This window comes from Chiloscyllium plagiosum, unplaced genomic scaffold (assembly GCF_037043375.1).
Source record: "Chiloscyllium plagiosum isolate Xiang-an unplaced genomic scaffold, Cpla_swu_hap1 HiC_scaffold_20, whole genome shotgun sequence".
In the NCBI taxonomy this organism is placed as follows: Eukaryota; Metazoa; Chordata; class Chondrichthyes; order Orectolobiformes; family Hemiscylliidae; genus Chiloscyllium; species Chiloscyllium plagiosum.
The window spans coordinates 17,426,268-17,442,540 of record NW_028270158.1 but is presented as its reverse complement, the minus strand read 5'-3'; the positions used below and the strand labels follow the sequence as shown (position 1 = coordinate 17,442,540).

The 16,273-nt window shown below is 42.7% G+C and overlaps 1 protein-coding gene across 2 annotated transcripts in view; it reads right to left on the bottom strand.

Moving 5' to 3' along the window:
• The window catches only part of LOC122560819 (acyl-coenzyme A synthetase ACSM3, mitochondrial-like), a 54,595-nt gene that overhangs the window by 30,498 nt on the left and 7,824 nt on the right, over positions 1-16,273 (bottom strand). For both annotated transcript variants that reach the window (XM_087997699.1, XM_043711942.2), the window contains exons 3-5: positions 7,742-7,949; positions 4,217-4,360; positions 1,688-1,844 (exon numbers count right to left, since the gene is read on the bottom strand). In XM_087997699.1, coding sequence (XP_087853825.1) covers positions 1,688-1,844; positions 4,217-4,360; positions 7,742-7,949 — 509 coding nt within the window. The remainder of the gene's footprint in view (positions 1-1,687; positions 1,845-4,216; positions 4,361-7,741; positions 7,950-16,273) is intronic.

Sequence of the window (16,273 nt, the reverse complement as noted above, 5' to 3'; positions counted from 1 at the left end):
CCTGTTCTCTGCTTTGTCCCTGTCTGCCCTGACTGTTTGACTCGCTCCTTTTCCCAACTGTAGCAGTCTCAGATTGATCTCTTTCCTCACTATCTCCCTGGGTCCCATCTCGGAAATGACTGCCAGACTACTCAGACCCCTTGGCATCATGGTAGCCCACAAACCCACCAATACACTAAAACAGCAGCTAATGAACTTGAAAGGTCCTATACAGACAACGAGCAAAACTAATGTCATTTACAAAATACCATGCAAGGACTGTAACAAACACTACATCTCCCTGTCCAACACTATATAGGACAAAAGGGCATAAAACTAGCCACCAGGATACATGAACACCAACTAGCCACAAATGACATGACCTCTCTCACTAGTATCCTTGCATACAGATAAGGAAGGACACCACTTTGACTGGGACAACACATCCATCCTAGGACAAGCCAAACAAAGATATGCACGAGAATGTTTAGAAGCATGGCATTCCAAGCGGAACTCTATCAACAAACATATTGAGTTAGACCCCATCCACCACCCCCTGAGAAAAGGAACAGGAAGTGACTTCACCACAGGAAATAAATCCACACAGGAAATGACATCACCAACCTAAAGAAACCCAAACATATAAATAGAAAGCAGGAATTTTCAGCGTGGTTTTTCCTGAGTTCCACTGAAGATGTTACCTAGTAGGGTGATGAAACATCTGGAAATGAACCTTCCAGCTCAGTGAGCTACATCCTACATCCAAAACGTCAACTTGAGCTACAAATCTTCTCTAAACTCACTAAGAACTATGCACTTATCTATTCCTGTGCTGTGAGCTCTCCCACACAGGTTCCTCCAAGGTCAGCTGTGAATTTCACTGTTTGTTAATTTTTCCTAGATGCACTCCAATGTCCAGAGATACTTGAACTGAAACAGCAAAGGCAGTAACTGTGCAGATTCACGCTGTGAGAAAGTGAGGACTGCAGATCCTGGAGAAAAATTGTGGTGCTGCAAAAGCACAGCTGATCAGGCAGCATCCAAGGAGCAGGAGAGTGAACATTTTGGGCATAAACCCTTCATCAGCTCTTCATTTCAGATTCTCTACTGTATCATGCTACTTTCTCTGACCATGTGATTGCTGCCTTTGTCTGTCTTCCTCCTTTTAAAGTGCAGTTGTTTTGATCTTTCTCCCTCCCAAAGTTCCAAAACAATGCAACAGCATACAAAACAGTAATTGCTGCTTCTGGAATTCAAGGAACTAACCTCTAGCACCTGAAATACCTCAAAAAAGGAGCAGCTCTTACTGTTCTCCATATTGGATTACCCACAATATATAATGCATAATAATCAATGTCAACGGACATATTTCAAACCTCAGCCACTTAATAATTGATTAGAAATTTGGTGTAGTCAAAAATAACCCAATGTGTTATATTCACTGAGGCATTTAGACTTTCAAAGCATGCTTTTGCTTGTGGTTATAATTTGTGATTAGTCAATTGGAATAAATCATTTAAAACATATTTTTTGCCTGAAGTATGAGTTTGTATTAATGTGCGGTGCTTTTATTAGGAATGCCATACTATGGAAGTGAATAGAAAGTATACATTGGATATGGTTTATTCCACAGCTCGTGTGTTTATAAAACCAGAGTCAACACTAATAATCACAATTTACTGAAAAAGAACATCAATTGTTCACTTACTTCTAACATGGTTTTGGGATCAAACCGTGGCATCTGATGGACAAAAGCACACGCTCCTTGAATCCAAGGTGAAAAGAAGCTGTTCCATGCAGACTTAACCCAGCCAGTGTCTGAGCTACACCACATCACATCAGAGGGAGTAAGGTCCAACCAGTACCTGGTAGAGCGCATTATCATAATCAGTTTTCTGTCCCGCTGCCTTATAACTGCTTATAAACTACTTTTGGAAGACTAGCTAATGCTGAATTTCCCAGACAAAATGAAACCCTTTTAATAGTAAAATTCCTGTCAATTGAAATACCTGAAGCAAAGTACCCCAATAGCATTGTGAGTATTCTGTAGCATAGCACTGCAGTACTGATTATAATAAATTACAGACCATTGGCAAGGCTGCTTGCTCCAAGTGTCATTGAATGAATGGGAGAAGGGAGAAATTGTGGAAGGAGTTTAATAAAAAACAATGAAGAGTAGTGCAATCCTTTATCTCCATTTTAGCTTCCTTGACTCCTGCTAAAACAGTCAGAAGACTCTGGCTTGACTGATTGATTCCACAGGGTAAAAACAATGACTGCAGATGCTGGAAACCAGATTCTAGATTAGTGGTGCTGGAAGAGCACAGCAGATCAGGCAGCATCCGAGGAGCAGTAAAATCGACGTTTCGGGCAAAAGCCCTTCAGGAATACAGGCAGAAAGCCTGAAGGGTGGAGAGATAAGTGAGATTCCACAATCAAATAGCTCTAGAATGTGCCTTACCCTGTGAAGTCTTCCTTAACAATCTCTGGAGACTTTTGACTATCCCATGTGCTAGTTTGTACAAAAGTCTGACATTGTTATTCTCACAAAATACTATCTTAGAGCTAATGTCCCAGGTACCATTATTACCATCCCTGAGTATGTCTTGTCTTATTGCCAGGTTAGACCCAGCAGAAATGATGGCACAGTACTATAAAATGAGGTGGTCATTGTCTTGAGATAATGGCTCTGAACTGCATGAGGTCTTGTAGCATCAGACCAAAACATGAATGAGGAAATCTCTTTACAGCCCCCCTTCCACTAATGAATCAATACTCTTCCATATGGGAGAAGTACTTTAGGGTGGCACAAACATAGAGTGGGCAGGGCATTTCAATGTTACTCTTGAAGGGTGGCTTAGTCATTTCATTCCTGAACAAACTGTCTAAGGTGTGTGGCATCTGATGCATAAAACCAACAAGAGGAATAATCTATTAGACAGCGTCTAATATTCCAGTCTATTATTGCAAATTTTCCTATCACAGACACATCTGTCCATGGCAGTATAGATTGGACTGACCACCACACAGTTCTTGTGAAGCTAAAGTCCCAACTTTTCATTGAGAATACCCTTCATCACATTGTGTGGCATTGTCATTGTGCTAAATAAGATGGATTTGGAACTGATCTAGCAACCCAAAGCTGGGCTCCCATGAGGTTCTGTGGACCATCAGCTCCAATAAAACTGTATTCAACTACAGTCTGCAAACTCCCAGTCCAGCATATCCCTCATTCTACCATTAGCATCAAGCCAATGGATTCAAATGAAGTGAACAGGAGGCCTTACCTGGAGCAGTAACAGACATAGCCCAAGAGGAGGTGCAGGGCAATAGATCTAATGGCCTCCCTATGCTTTGAAACAACTCTGTAATTCATATCAATTCTATGAGATGCCAGCCTGGCTAATCTCCAACACAGGATTGTGTCCATGCCAAACAGTGGAATCAGGTTGCAATAGACAGAACTAAGTGATCCCACAACCAAGAGATCAGATCAAAGCTCTGCAACTTGCCCATCCAGTCTTGAATGGTGGTGGACAGTTAAATAACTACCCGGAGGAGGTAGCTCCACAAATATCCCCATTCTCAATGAAAGGGAAGTCCATCATAACCATGTACATGACAAGTTGGAAGCATTTGCAGCCATTTTCAGGCAGAAATGCCAAATGGATGATCCACCTTGGCTTCCTCCTGCGGTCCCTGAGCATCACAGATATGATTCTTTGGCCATTTCAATTCACTCCTCAGGAAATCAAGAAACAGCTAAAGGTACTAGACACTGCAAAAACTATGGTCTCTGAGAATATTCTGACAATAATATTCTGCTTGCTGTAGCACTAGGGGATTGGTTATAGCTCAGTTGGCTGGACAGCTGCATTGTGATGGGATCAGTTTCCACACCAGCTGAGGTTACCATGAAGGATTCTCCTTCTCAACCTCTCCCCTCATCTGAGGTGTGATGATCCTCAGGTTCAACCACTATCATCTCTCTGTAATGAGAAAGCATTCTGAAGATCTGGAAACGCTATGGTGGCTTTACCTTTAGTAATATTTAGTCCTGAAAGACAATCTTAGAAGAAAAATAAATAGTAAATGCAACATTTACAACATTTGTGATTGATATTTTCGGCTTAATCTTGTAAAAAAGCTTTGCAAAATATTTTGTTCTTAGCTCCAGATTTATCATTACCAACATTTCATACATACTTCGAATTTATGCATGAAATAGTTCTCTGACCTTCCATTTACTGTATGGCCTATTCCATAACTGCAGTGGGTATGAAGGACCATTTTTGGAGTTCCTGTAGATCCACTGGTGAAGAAAATGGCCATCGGGTCCAAACTCTTGGTTTTTACACATTTGTGGTCATCCGATGCGTTTCTTAGGAGATAGAATTAAGACCCTTGACAATTATTTGCATTTTCTTTTTCAAAGGGATACTTATAATTATTTTAAAGCATTTGTATTCTCATAGTTTAAAAATCACAGAACACCAGGCATTAGTCCATCAGATTTAATTGAAGACCTGTTCCTGTTGGACTATAACCTGGTGTTGTGTGATTTTTAACTTTGTCCATCCCAGTCCAACACCAGCTCCTCCAAACTTTGTATTCTCATGCATTTAAAAATGGCATCAAAGGTTATTTTAGTCTATTTGGGAATTGATTTATCTGAACACTGTAAATATGTTATTTTGTCTTATTAATCAATCAACACCTCATGCCCTTTGTGTTGCGATTTTTTTATCTGAGAAAAACAGACAAAGGCAAGGACTTAAATTTAAAAAAGAAAAGATAAGATGGCTTTTTGATTCATTTAATGAAGCCTGGAAAATAATTATAAGTCAATTTATTTAAGTAAGGCAAGAGGACACATTTCAAGGAAAGAAATTTGTCTCATAGCACTAAGATTACTGGTGATGCTTTCAACTAAAACAAGGCTTCCCAATTTAGGGCTCAGGACTCCAAATAGGGTTGTGAGCTCTGAGGTAATAAGACCCACTATAGACTACTGACTGAGTTACCTGGACTACACCTCCTCCCATTCTGCCTCCTGTAAAAAAGCTATCCCTTATTCCCAATTCCTCCACCTCCACCGCATCTGCTCCCAGGAGAACCAGTTCCACCACAGAACACACCATATGGCCTCCTTCTTTAAAGACTACAATATCCCCTCCTACATGGTTGATGATGCCGTCCAGCGCATCTCATTCAGTTCCCATACCTCCGCCCTTGAACCCCACCCTTCCAACTGCAACAAGGACAGAACCCCCCCCCTCCCAGTCCTCACCTTCCACCCCACCAACCTCCATATACATCGCATCATCCTCCCTCATTTTCACGACCTACAAATGGACTCCACCACCAAAGGTATATTTTCCTCCCCACCCTTATCTGCTTTCCGTAAAGACTGTTCCCTCCGCGACTCCGTTATCAGGTCTAAGCCCCCCACCAACCCACTCTCCCCTCCTGGCAACTTCTTCTGCCACCACACGAGTTGCAAAACCTGTGTCCCACACCTCCCAACTCACCTCTGTCCAAGGCACCAAAGGAGCCTTCCACATTGATCAGAGTTTTACCTGCACTTCCACACATGTCATTTACTGTATTCGTTGCTCCTGATGCAGTGTCCTCTACACTGGGGAGACAGGACGCCTACTCGCACAGCACTATAGAGAACATCTTCAGGATACCTGCACCGACCAACCCCACTGCCCCACTGTCAAACACTTCAACTCCCCCTCCCACTTTGCTTGGACATGCAGGTCCCGGACCTCCTCCAACACCACTCCCTAACCACCCAACTCCTGGAGGAAGAATGCCTCATCTCCCGCCTCGGGGACCCTCAAACCCCATGGCATCAATGTGGACTTCACCAGTTTCCTCATTTCCCTTCCCCCCACCTTATCCCAGATCCAACCTTCCAACTCGGCACTGCTTTCCTGTCCATCTTCCTCCCCAACTGTGCGTTCCACCCTCCTCTTCAACCTATCATCATTTCCCCCACCTCCATCTATCTAACTCAGCTACCTTCCTCCACCCTCACCTCCCTCCCATTTATCTCACCACCCCGCTGGCTCACAGCCTCATTCCAGATGAAGGGCTTTTGCCTGAAACGTGGACTCTCCTGCTGCTCGGATGCTGCCTGACCTGCTGTGCTTTTCCAGCACCACACTCTTGACTCTGGCTGAATTATAACAACAATGTGTCCATTGCTGTACTCTCTATGACTCTATGACTCTTAGAGGGAGAGCCCCAGCTCTCACTGTTCTTGGAAAATGCTCATGCCAATAGGATCATGGTGGAAAGATATTAGGGAAGCAGTGAACTAAGGCAATGGTGGAGGGTCAGGGGGTTGACCAATGTAAACTCCACAATGGGAGAAAAGGAGCCAAAGTAATTATTTTTTGGCATACCCACCACCAAACCACCTGTTTGACAAATTAAAGAATTGGTCATTAACAAGCACTATCCACCAGGGCCATCCAAACTAGAGGAAGGGTAGGGAAAAAGGGAGGGGTCAAATCAAAATAGTTTTGGAGAGGGAACTAAGGCACTCTAGCCTGCACCTCTTCCAAATGCAATAGTCAAATACTTTTGTCTTCTCAGAAGTGTCATGACACCTCTCTGGAGAAGGTGGGACTTGAACATAGGCCCCCCTGGCTTAGCAGTAGGGACTCTACCACAAGAGTCTTCAAATTACAGATTTTTTCATTGAATATAAGTTTCATGATCTGCCATGATGTGATTTAAACTCACATCCCTAGGACATTTGCTTGGGTTTCTGGATTGCTAGTCCAGTGATATTACCACTGCAGCACCATCTTGCTACCAAGTCAATACAAATATGTAAAGGTGAGTGGAATCTCTGTCCTATTCTGGATGGCTGTCCCAGAGCCTTTTGATGAACTGCCTCAAAATGCTGTTAATTGATTAGATTTGGTAAAGCAGGACAATTATGGAGCTCAAAGTTTATGATAAGTTAAAAATCTTCAAGGTACTTTTTCATTCATTTATATAGCTCGTTGATTATTAATACTGCTGAAAAAATACATTTTGTTGAAACTTTTCATCTTGCATTCATCAGGGCAATTCACAAGAAATACCAATAAAGTGGAAAATAATATTTCAACCGGAATGAGGTAATTGGTTTGCAATAGACTTTGGTTAGTAGATTTATTGCCATGGTGAAGGTACTACTCAGATGATGACTGACAATTGGCTGCCAAATTTTGTTTAAATTTTAAACCAAGTAGGTTGGTTTTGATTGGTCAGACATTGCCCTGAGAAATTAATAAGAAAATGGCAACCATCAATTGTGTTGAGTAGAAACAGGCACAGCATTTATACATTTTTAAAATCTGTTTGCAAAGAACAGAGATGGCCTTGTGTGTCAATTTATGTGGCTTCTGGTATGTGCAAATACTCCATATTGCAAACCCCCAAGAAGTCCACTTGCCAATTAATCAGTTTTCTCCTCTTATAAAATACAGATGTTACTTCCCCTTCCAATATTATTTTTGCAAATTGTTATATGAGCGCTAGCCAAAAAGCTTTGACAAAATGTGACTTGACTAGCAATAATCAAGTTCTATACTACAAAATGACTATAATTACTAATAATGAAGTATTGTTAAGGCCTTGTGCCAAATTGATTGAATTAACTTATTGAAATATCTTTAATATCTATGGATACACTTGAAGTTTCTTTTAAAGTTATTCTATTTCACAATTATTCTCCATAAAACTAATTGTTACGAACCGGAAAAGGTCTTGGAAGTTCATCCATCCCAGTTTATGTTTTTGTGATACAACCAACTTTGCTTTGAGAGAAGGGCAGTTGGATGCCACTGACTCTACAGCATCCACCAGGCTGTCATCTGTGACGATGCATTTTGCTTTGGAGGCTTGAAGCCGGTGTAAAATATCTGTGGCTCTTAACTGAGTTGTGCCAGGGATCAGTATAGTACCTAAACAGAGCACAAACAAAAACAATATCTAAATACCTGCAAAAATTTAGCTTTAGAATTAATTGGAACTAATTTATGAATCGGATCTGAGTTATTTTAAAGAAATGAGTTTGATTTGTATTATATGTGAGTGTGCTGGAAACCTATCATATAAACTGAAGATGATGGAAATATTTAGCAGATGAAGCAGCCTCTGTCAGACTGGACGAATTAAAGGTTTTGATCTGTGCCCTTCCAACAAACTGGAAAACACTACAGGGAATAAGGGGAGGAGAGAGAAGAGAAGTTCTATGTTAAGGTAGAAGGCAGGAGTGCTTTACACCACCTGAAGTCTGAAAATAATGGAGGTAAAAGTTATCTGGAGAATAGTTAGTTCAGTTGGATAAATGGCTAACCTGTGTTTAAGAATAAAGTCAAAGCGTGTGGCTTGGCAACTTTCCAGCTTGAACTGGATTTGGATCCGACCTTGTTTCCCTGCTTTATAATTAAATTACACGTGTTCGTGACCCTTGAATAATTGAGCAAGCAAAGATAGGAGAGATTTCATGTGAACTTTATCATTAACACATTTGGTGGAAAGTCACATTGCAGAATGAAACCTGACTCGATCAAGCAAGATTTTTTTTTTACAATTTGGTCACTGCTACCAATGTACATTTAACAAAACGACATCAATCTCTTCGACACAAGAAAGAATGAAAGAGAAAGTATATATGTATATTTATTAGAATATAAGGTATATGATTTGTTTATGATTTACAGTTCAAAAGAAGAGTCATACTGATCTTGAAATGTTAACTTTGTTTCTCTCTCTCCACGGATACTGCCAGATCTGTTGAGTTTCTTTATCACTGTCTGTTTATTTTCTCTCAAAATGAGGGCGAGATGTCCTGGACTCTGAAGGCATTTTGTTTGCATTGGGTGTGTTTTATGCTGGACCGAGTAAATAGTGAAGCGCATTAAGCTACATCAAAAGAACATAAGAAATCGGGAAAGAAGTAGGTCATCTGGCCCCTCAAGTGTGCTCCGCCTTTCAATAACATCATGGCTGATCTTTGCATGCACTCAGCTCCACTTACCCACCTACTCACCATAATCCTTCCTTCCTTTTTTTCCAACAAAAATCTATCTTTCTTTGCCTTAAAAACCACTCAACAAGGTAGCCTCTGCTTCACTGGGCAGGGAATTCCATAGATTCAGGTGAAGAAGTTCAGGTGAAAAAGTTCCTCCTCAACTCAGTCCTAAATCGCCTCCCCTTTGGCTTTAGGCTGTGCACCCCCTCCAATGCGAGTACATCGTTTCTCAAGTAATGAGACCAAAACTGTACACAGGCGTGGCCTCATCAGTACCCTATACTACTGTAGCATAACCTCTCTGTTTTTATCCCTCTTTCATCCCTCTAGCAATGAAGGACAATATTCCATTTGCCTTCTTAATTACCTGCAGCACCTGCAAACCAACCTTTTGTGATTCATGTTAGAAGGGCCTGGATCTTTTTAGGGGGAAACACCCACCTTTTGCTTTCAGTTTGCAGAAGTACTGAAGGAACCTGGATGTGTAAAACAGTCTCTCTTGATGAAAGGAGATAGTTCAGAACAGTTAGAAACAGGTTCCCCCAGTGCAAGGAGTTTAGATTAAAAATTCCAGACCTGATAAATTTAATTAGAATCTTGAAGGATTATTTAAATCTGAGATAGTCAAAACCCAGTGTGTGAAAACTCAAGGAGGAAGCTATCAAACTCTCAAGACTGGGAATTGAAAGCAACAGTTCAGTCAAAACATAGAGGTCTGATAGAGTACTGTTGGAGTACTGCAAAGGGGTGTTGTTGGAAGAAATGTTTTATCTTGTATATATAAATAGTTTGGTTCATTTTATTTTTTCATTTGTTTTGCATAATTTATTGTGGATGGCACAGTGGCACAGAGGTTAGCACTGCTGCCTCACAGCGCCAGAAACCCGGGTTCAATTCCTGCCTCAGGCGACTCTCTGTGTGGAGTTTGCACATTCTCCCCGTGTCCGTGTGGGTTCCCTACGGGCGCTCTGGTTTCCTCCCACAATCCAAAAATGTGCACGTTAGGTGAATTGGCCATGCTAAATTGCCCGTAGTGTTAGGTGAAGGGGTAAATGTAGGGGAATGGGTCTGGGTGGGTTGCGGGTCGGTGTGGACTTGTTGGACCGAAGGGCCTGTTTCCACACTGTAAGTAGTCTAATCTAATAATAAACTTAATTTGTAACTTTATTTTATTAAAATGAAATATAGAATATTGTAAGTTTCTGTTTTTGTGAATGATTACCTTGTTAAATAAAAAAAACAAGAGCTATCAAGCCAGATTTCAGACTCAGATCATATGCTTGGAAAAATTGGAAAGATAATATCACAAATATTAAAAGAAAGATATAACTCTTTTTCTCAGCAATATCCTTAAATGCTCTATCCTAACCAAGTATCTCTCCTAGCTTCACTTTAAAAATACTTATTCAACTACTGAGGTTGCAAATGTTTCCTCTTGGAGATCACTCCTACCAACATTGAGGAAGTGTGCATCTTCATGAGTTGGCTTTCTTTAATTCACTCTGGGATGTTGGCACCGCTGGCCATGCCAGCATTTATCGCCCGTCCCTAGCTGCCCTTGAGAAGGTGGTGGTGAGCCGCCTTCATAAAACCTGCAATCCACATGCTGTAGGTTGACCCACAATGCCCTTGGGGGGACATTCTACGATTTTGACCCAGTGATAGTAAAGGAGCAGCGATATATTTTCAAGTCAGAATGGTGAGTGGCTTGGAGGGGAACATGCAGGTGGTGGTGTTCTCACGTACCTACTGCCCTTGTTCTTCTGGATAGGAGTGGCTGTGAGTTTGGAAGATGCTATCTAAGGATCTTTGGTGAATTTCTGAAGTGCATCTTAGAGATAGTACACACTATTGCTACTGAGCATCGGTGGTGGAAGGAATGGACATTTGTGGATGTGGTGCCAATCAAGCGTGCTGCTTTCTTCTGGATGTTGGAACTGCACCCATTCAGGCAAATAGGAAGTATTCCATCACCTCTGACTTTTGGTCAGGCTTTGGGGAGTCAGGAGGTGAGTTACTTGTCACAGTATTTCTAGCCTCTGACCTGCTCTTGTAGACATTGTGTTTATGTGGCAAGTTCACTGAGTTTCTGGTCAATGGTAACACCCAGCATGTTGATAGTGGGGGGATTCAATGGTAATAACACCCTTGAATGTCAAGGAATGGTGACTAGGTTATTGGTGATGGTCCTTTCCTGTCATTGTATGATTCAAATGTTACTTACCAGTTGTCAGCCCAAGCCTGGATAGTGTCCAGTTCTTGTTGCATTTGAGCATGAGCTACTTCAGTATCTGAGGAGTCACAAATACTGCTGAGCATTGTGCAATCATCAGTGAACATTCCCACTTTTGACCCCCCGATGGAGGATTGGGTGAAGCAGCTGAAGATGGTTGGGCCTAGAAACACTACCCTGAGGAATTCCTGCAGAGATGTCCTGAAGATGACTGATCTTTGAAAATGACAATCATTTGCCTATGTAGCAAGTATGACTCTAACCAGTGGATATTTTGTCCCCAGATACCCATTAGTTACAGTTTTGCTAGGGCTCCTTGATGTCACACGTGGTTGAAAACAGCCTTGATGTGAAAGGCTGTCACTGTCACCTCACCTATTTCATAGCTGCACCAGGTTGGCACCTCATTTTTAAGTCTGCCTGGTGCTGCCTTTGGGATGCCCTTTTGCACTCTCCATTGAATGAGAGTTGATCCACTGTTCGACAGTAATGTTTGAATGTAGTGAGGGCCAGTATTAAATTGCTCCAGATTTCTTAGTTTCTTACTGATTGAGCTTCAAACCACTGTGGACCTTTGGTGGAACAACAGCAGAAACTGAGGACATTGTGGAGGTAAGCTTCGGGCACTTGCAATTTGGATGATATGGAAGGCAATGCTTCACTAAATAAGTCGAAGTGTCAGCATCCCAGTCTAGGTGACACCTGCATATCTTATTCCTTGCCCTCTCTCAACTCCAGTAACTTTGAGCTTTCTCACATTCTCACCCGACTCTTTTACCTACCTAGCCACTTCACCCCCAAACTCCAGGCATACAGAACACTCATGCACTGTCCCCCCATTGAAGCATAAGTGGTAGGAACTATCATTGACACCTCCTCCCACAGTACCCCTTACCCTGTTATATTTCGTCATCTCCCATGCTTATATGTTGTGTTGCCCCTTTCAAAACTATTAACCCTGCTGCATTCCACAAACCCCACAATTGACTTCCCCAGGGTTCCTGATAACATCTTGTTGACTTTCAGTGAAGAGATTCCCCAGTCCAATTGTGGGCATACCTCTGATCTGGGTGTAGCTCACCAACTAACTTACCCCAAATCCACCGACTGTTTGAGCTGGACTTGCAGGACTGATTCTGGCCCACTTCCCAAACTGTAGGCATATACATCCCTGACTGCAGACATCTCAAGTGGCTGGCTGACCGTACCCAAGCCTGTGGATTGATCTTGGATGATGCTCTTGGTTTACTGTGCTGGGACACTGTGAGTGAAGGCCATTTCCCTTGACCTGACTGAGGACTACTCTCCTTAGTACTTGAGACATGGTTATTTGGATGAAACACATTTGTTATGTAAGGTGTGGCACATGATGTATAGCATGTAGCATGGTGCCATGTATAGCATGTAGCATGGTTCATCCCCTTGCCCTCATTACTGTTGACAATCATGATAAGCTGGTGTCTGTGCTATATAGGAAGGCAAGGCAGAGTACTGTGAATCTTTAAGCTATGAATGAGGTGAGAAAGTGCAAAACTGCAAGGCAAGGCAGAGATACTATGAGCATCCATGTAGATAAAAAATGAGTAAGCTCCAAGAGAGCAAGTGAGGAGCCCATAGATTCACGCTGATCCAACCCATGAGTTATAGAGTCATAGTCATAGAGTCATACAGATGTACAGCAAACAGACCCTTCGGTCTACCCTGTCCATGCCAACCAGATACCTGATTCCTGATGAAGGGTTTTTGCCCGAAACGTCGATTTTACTGCTCCTCGGGTGTTGCCTGAACTGCTGTGCTTTTCCAGCACCACTAATCCAGAACCATGCCAACCAGATATCCCAACCCAATTTAGCCCCACTTGCCAGCACCCGGCCCATATCCCTTCAAGAAGGTCAGATTGCACCTAAATTGGAAGGGGACTAATATACTGGCAGGGAAATTTGCTGGAGCTGCTTGAGAGGATTTAAACTAGTAAGGTGGGGGGGGGGGGGGCGGGGGAGGGGAGTGAGGGGAGGTGGTGGTAGGGGTTGGGGGTGGGACCCAGAGAGACAGTGAGGAAAGAGATCAATCTGAGACTGATACAGTTGAGAACAGAAGCGAGTCAAACAATCAGGGCAGGCAGGGACAAGGTGGGACTAATAAATAAAACTGCATTTATTTCAATGCAAGGGGCCTAACAGGGAAGGCAGATGAACTCAGGGCATAGTTAGGAACATGGGACTGGGATATCATAGCAATTACAGAAACATGGCTCAGGGATGGGCAGGACTGGCAGCTTAACGTTCCAGGATACAAATGCTACAGGAAGGATAGAGAGGGAGGCAAGAGAGGAGGGGGGATGGCAATTTTGATAAGGGATAGCATTACAGCTGTGCTGAGGGAGGATATTCCTGGAAATACATCAGGGAAGTTATTTGGGTGGAACTGAGAAAAAAGGGATAATCACCTTACTGGGATTGTTTTTTATAGACCCTCTAATAGTCAGAGGGAAATTGAAAAACACACTTGTAAGGAGATCCCAGCTATCTGTAAGAATAATAGGGTAGTTATGGTAGGGGATTTTAACTTTCCAAACATAGACTGGAACTACCATAGTGTTGAGGGTTCAGATGGGGAGGAATTTGTTAAGTGTGTACAAGACAATTTTCTGATTCGGTATGTGGATGTACCTACTAGGGAAGGTGCAAAACTTGACCTACTCATGGGAAATAAGGCAGGGCAGGTGACTGAGGTGTCAGTGGGGGAGCACTTTGGGGCCAGTGACCATAATTCTATTTGATTTTAAAAAATGATGGAAAAGGATAGACAAGACCTAAAAGTTGAAGTCCTAAATTGGAGAAAGGCCAATTTTGACAGTATTAGGCAAGAAGTTTCAAAAGCTGATTGGGGGCAGATGTTCGCAGGTAAAGGGACGGCTGGAAAATGAGAAGCCTTCAGAAATGAGATAACAAGAATCCAGAGACAGTATATTCATGTTAGGGTGAAAGGGAAGGCTGGTAGGTATAGGGAATGCTGGATAACTAAAGAAATTGAGGGTTTGGTTAAGAAAAAGAAGGAAGCATATGTGAAGTATAGACAGGAGAGATCGAATGAATCCTTAGAAGAGTATAAAGGCAGCATAGAACATAGAACATAGAAGAATACAGCGCAGTACAGGCCCTTGGGCCCTCGATGTTGCGCCGATCCAAGCCCACCTAAACTACACTAACCCACTATCCTCCATATACCTATCCAATGCCCTCTTAAATGCCCATAAAGAGGGAGAGTCCACCACTGTTACTGGCAGGGCATTCCATGAACTAACGACTCGCTGAGTGAAGAACCTACCCCTAACATCAGTCCTATATCTACCCCCCCTTAATTTAAAGCATACATAATAGGAAAATCGGGAGGGCAAAAAGGGGACATGAGATAGCTTTGGCAAATAGAATTAAGGAGAATCCAAAGAGTTTTTACAAATACATTCAGGACAAAAGGGTAACTAGGGAGAGAATAAGGCCCCTCAAAGATCAGCAAGGCGGCCTTTGTGTGGGGCCGCAGAAAATGGGGGAGATACTAAATGAATATTTTGCATCAGTATTTTCTATGTAAAAGGATATGGAAGATATAGAATGTAAGGAAATAGATGGTGACATCTTGCAAAACGTCCATATTACAGAGGAGGAAGTGCTGGATGTCTTGAAAAGGGTAAAGGTGAATAAATCCCCAGGACCTGATCAAGTGTACTCGAGAACTCTGCGGGAAGCTAGAGAAGTGATTGCTGGACCTCTTGCTGAGATATTTGTATCATCAATAGTCACAGATGTGGTGCCAGAAGATTGGAGGTTGGCTAACGTGGTGCCACTATTTAAGAAGGGTGGTAAGGACAAGCCAGGGAACTATAGACCAATGAGCCTGACGTCAGTGGTGGGCAAGTTGTTGGAGGGAATCCTGAGGGACAGGATGTGTGTGTATTTGGAAAGGCAAGGACTGATTAGGGATAGTCAACATGGTTTTGTGCGTTGGAAATCATGTCTCACAAGCTTGATTGAGTTTTTTGAGGAAGTAACAAAGAGGATTGATGAGGGCAGAGCGGTAGATGTGATCTATATGGACTTCTGTAAGGCATTTGACAAGGTTCCCCATGGGAGACTGATTAGCAAGGTTAGATCTCACGGAATACAGGAAGAACTAGCCATTTAGCTACAGAACTGGCTCAAAGGTAGAAGACAGAGAGTGGTGCTGGAGGGTTGGTTTACAGACTGGAGGCCTGTGACCAGTGGAGTGCCACAAGGGTCGGTGCTGGGTCCTCTACGTTTTGTCATTTACATAAATGATTTGGGTGCGAGCATAAGAGGTACAGTTAGTAAGTTTGCAGATGACACCAAAATTGGAGGTGCAGTGGACTGCGAAGAGAGTTACCTCAGATTACAACCGGATCTTGATCAGATGGGCCTATGGACTGAGAAGTAGCAGATGGAGTTTAATTCAGATAAATGCGAGGTGCTTCATTTTGGGAAAGCAGATCTTAGCAGGACTTATACACTTAATGGTAAAGTCCTAGGGAGTGTTGCTGAACAAAGAGACCTTGGAGTGCAGGTTCATAGATCCTTGAAAGTGGTGTCACAGGTAGATAGGATCGTGAAGAAGGCGTTTGGTATGCGTTCATTTATTGGTCAGAGTATTGAGTACAGGAGTTGGGAGGTCATGTTGCGGCTGTTCAGCCTTGGAGTGCAGGTTCATAGTTCCTTGAAAGTGGAGTCGCAGGTAGAGTTGTCTGTTTTTCTGTGGAATTCCTAGCAGCAGCAGCAGCATCATGCCAATGAAAGGTATCAGAAGGTTGGGAAGTGCAGCATTGAAGTGGTGAACTGTACTCTAAGTGAGTCAGAGATGTGCCGTAATGATGTGATGAAGCTGATGGTTGTTTGATGCGAACCTCCATGGTTGGGGGTGCTCGGGGGATATCAGTGGTTTAAGGGGCTGCTGTCTGTGGAACATGCTCTGTGCAAGCCAGGGTTGGTGGGTTTGAGCTACCGGGA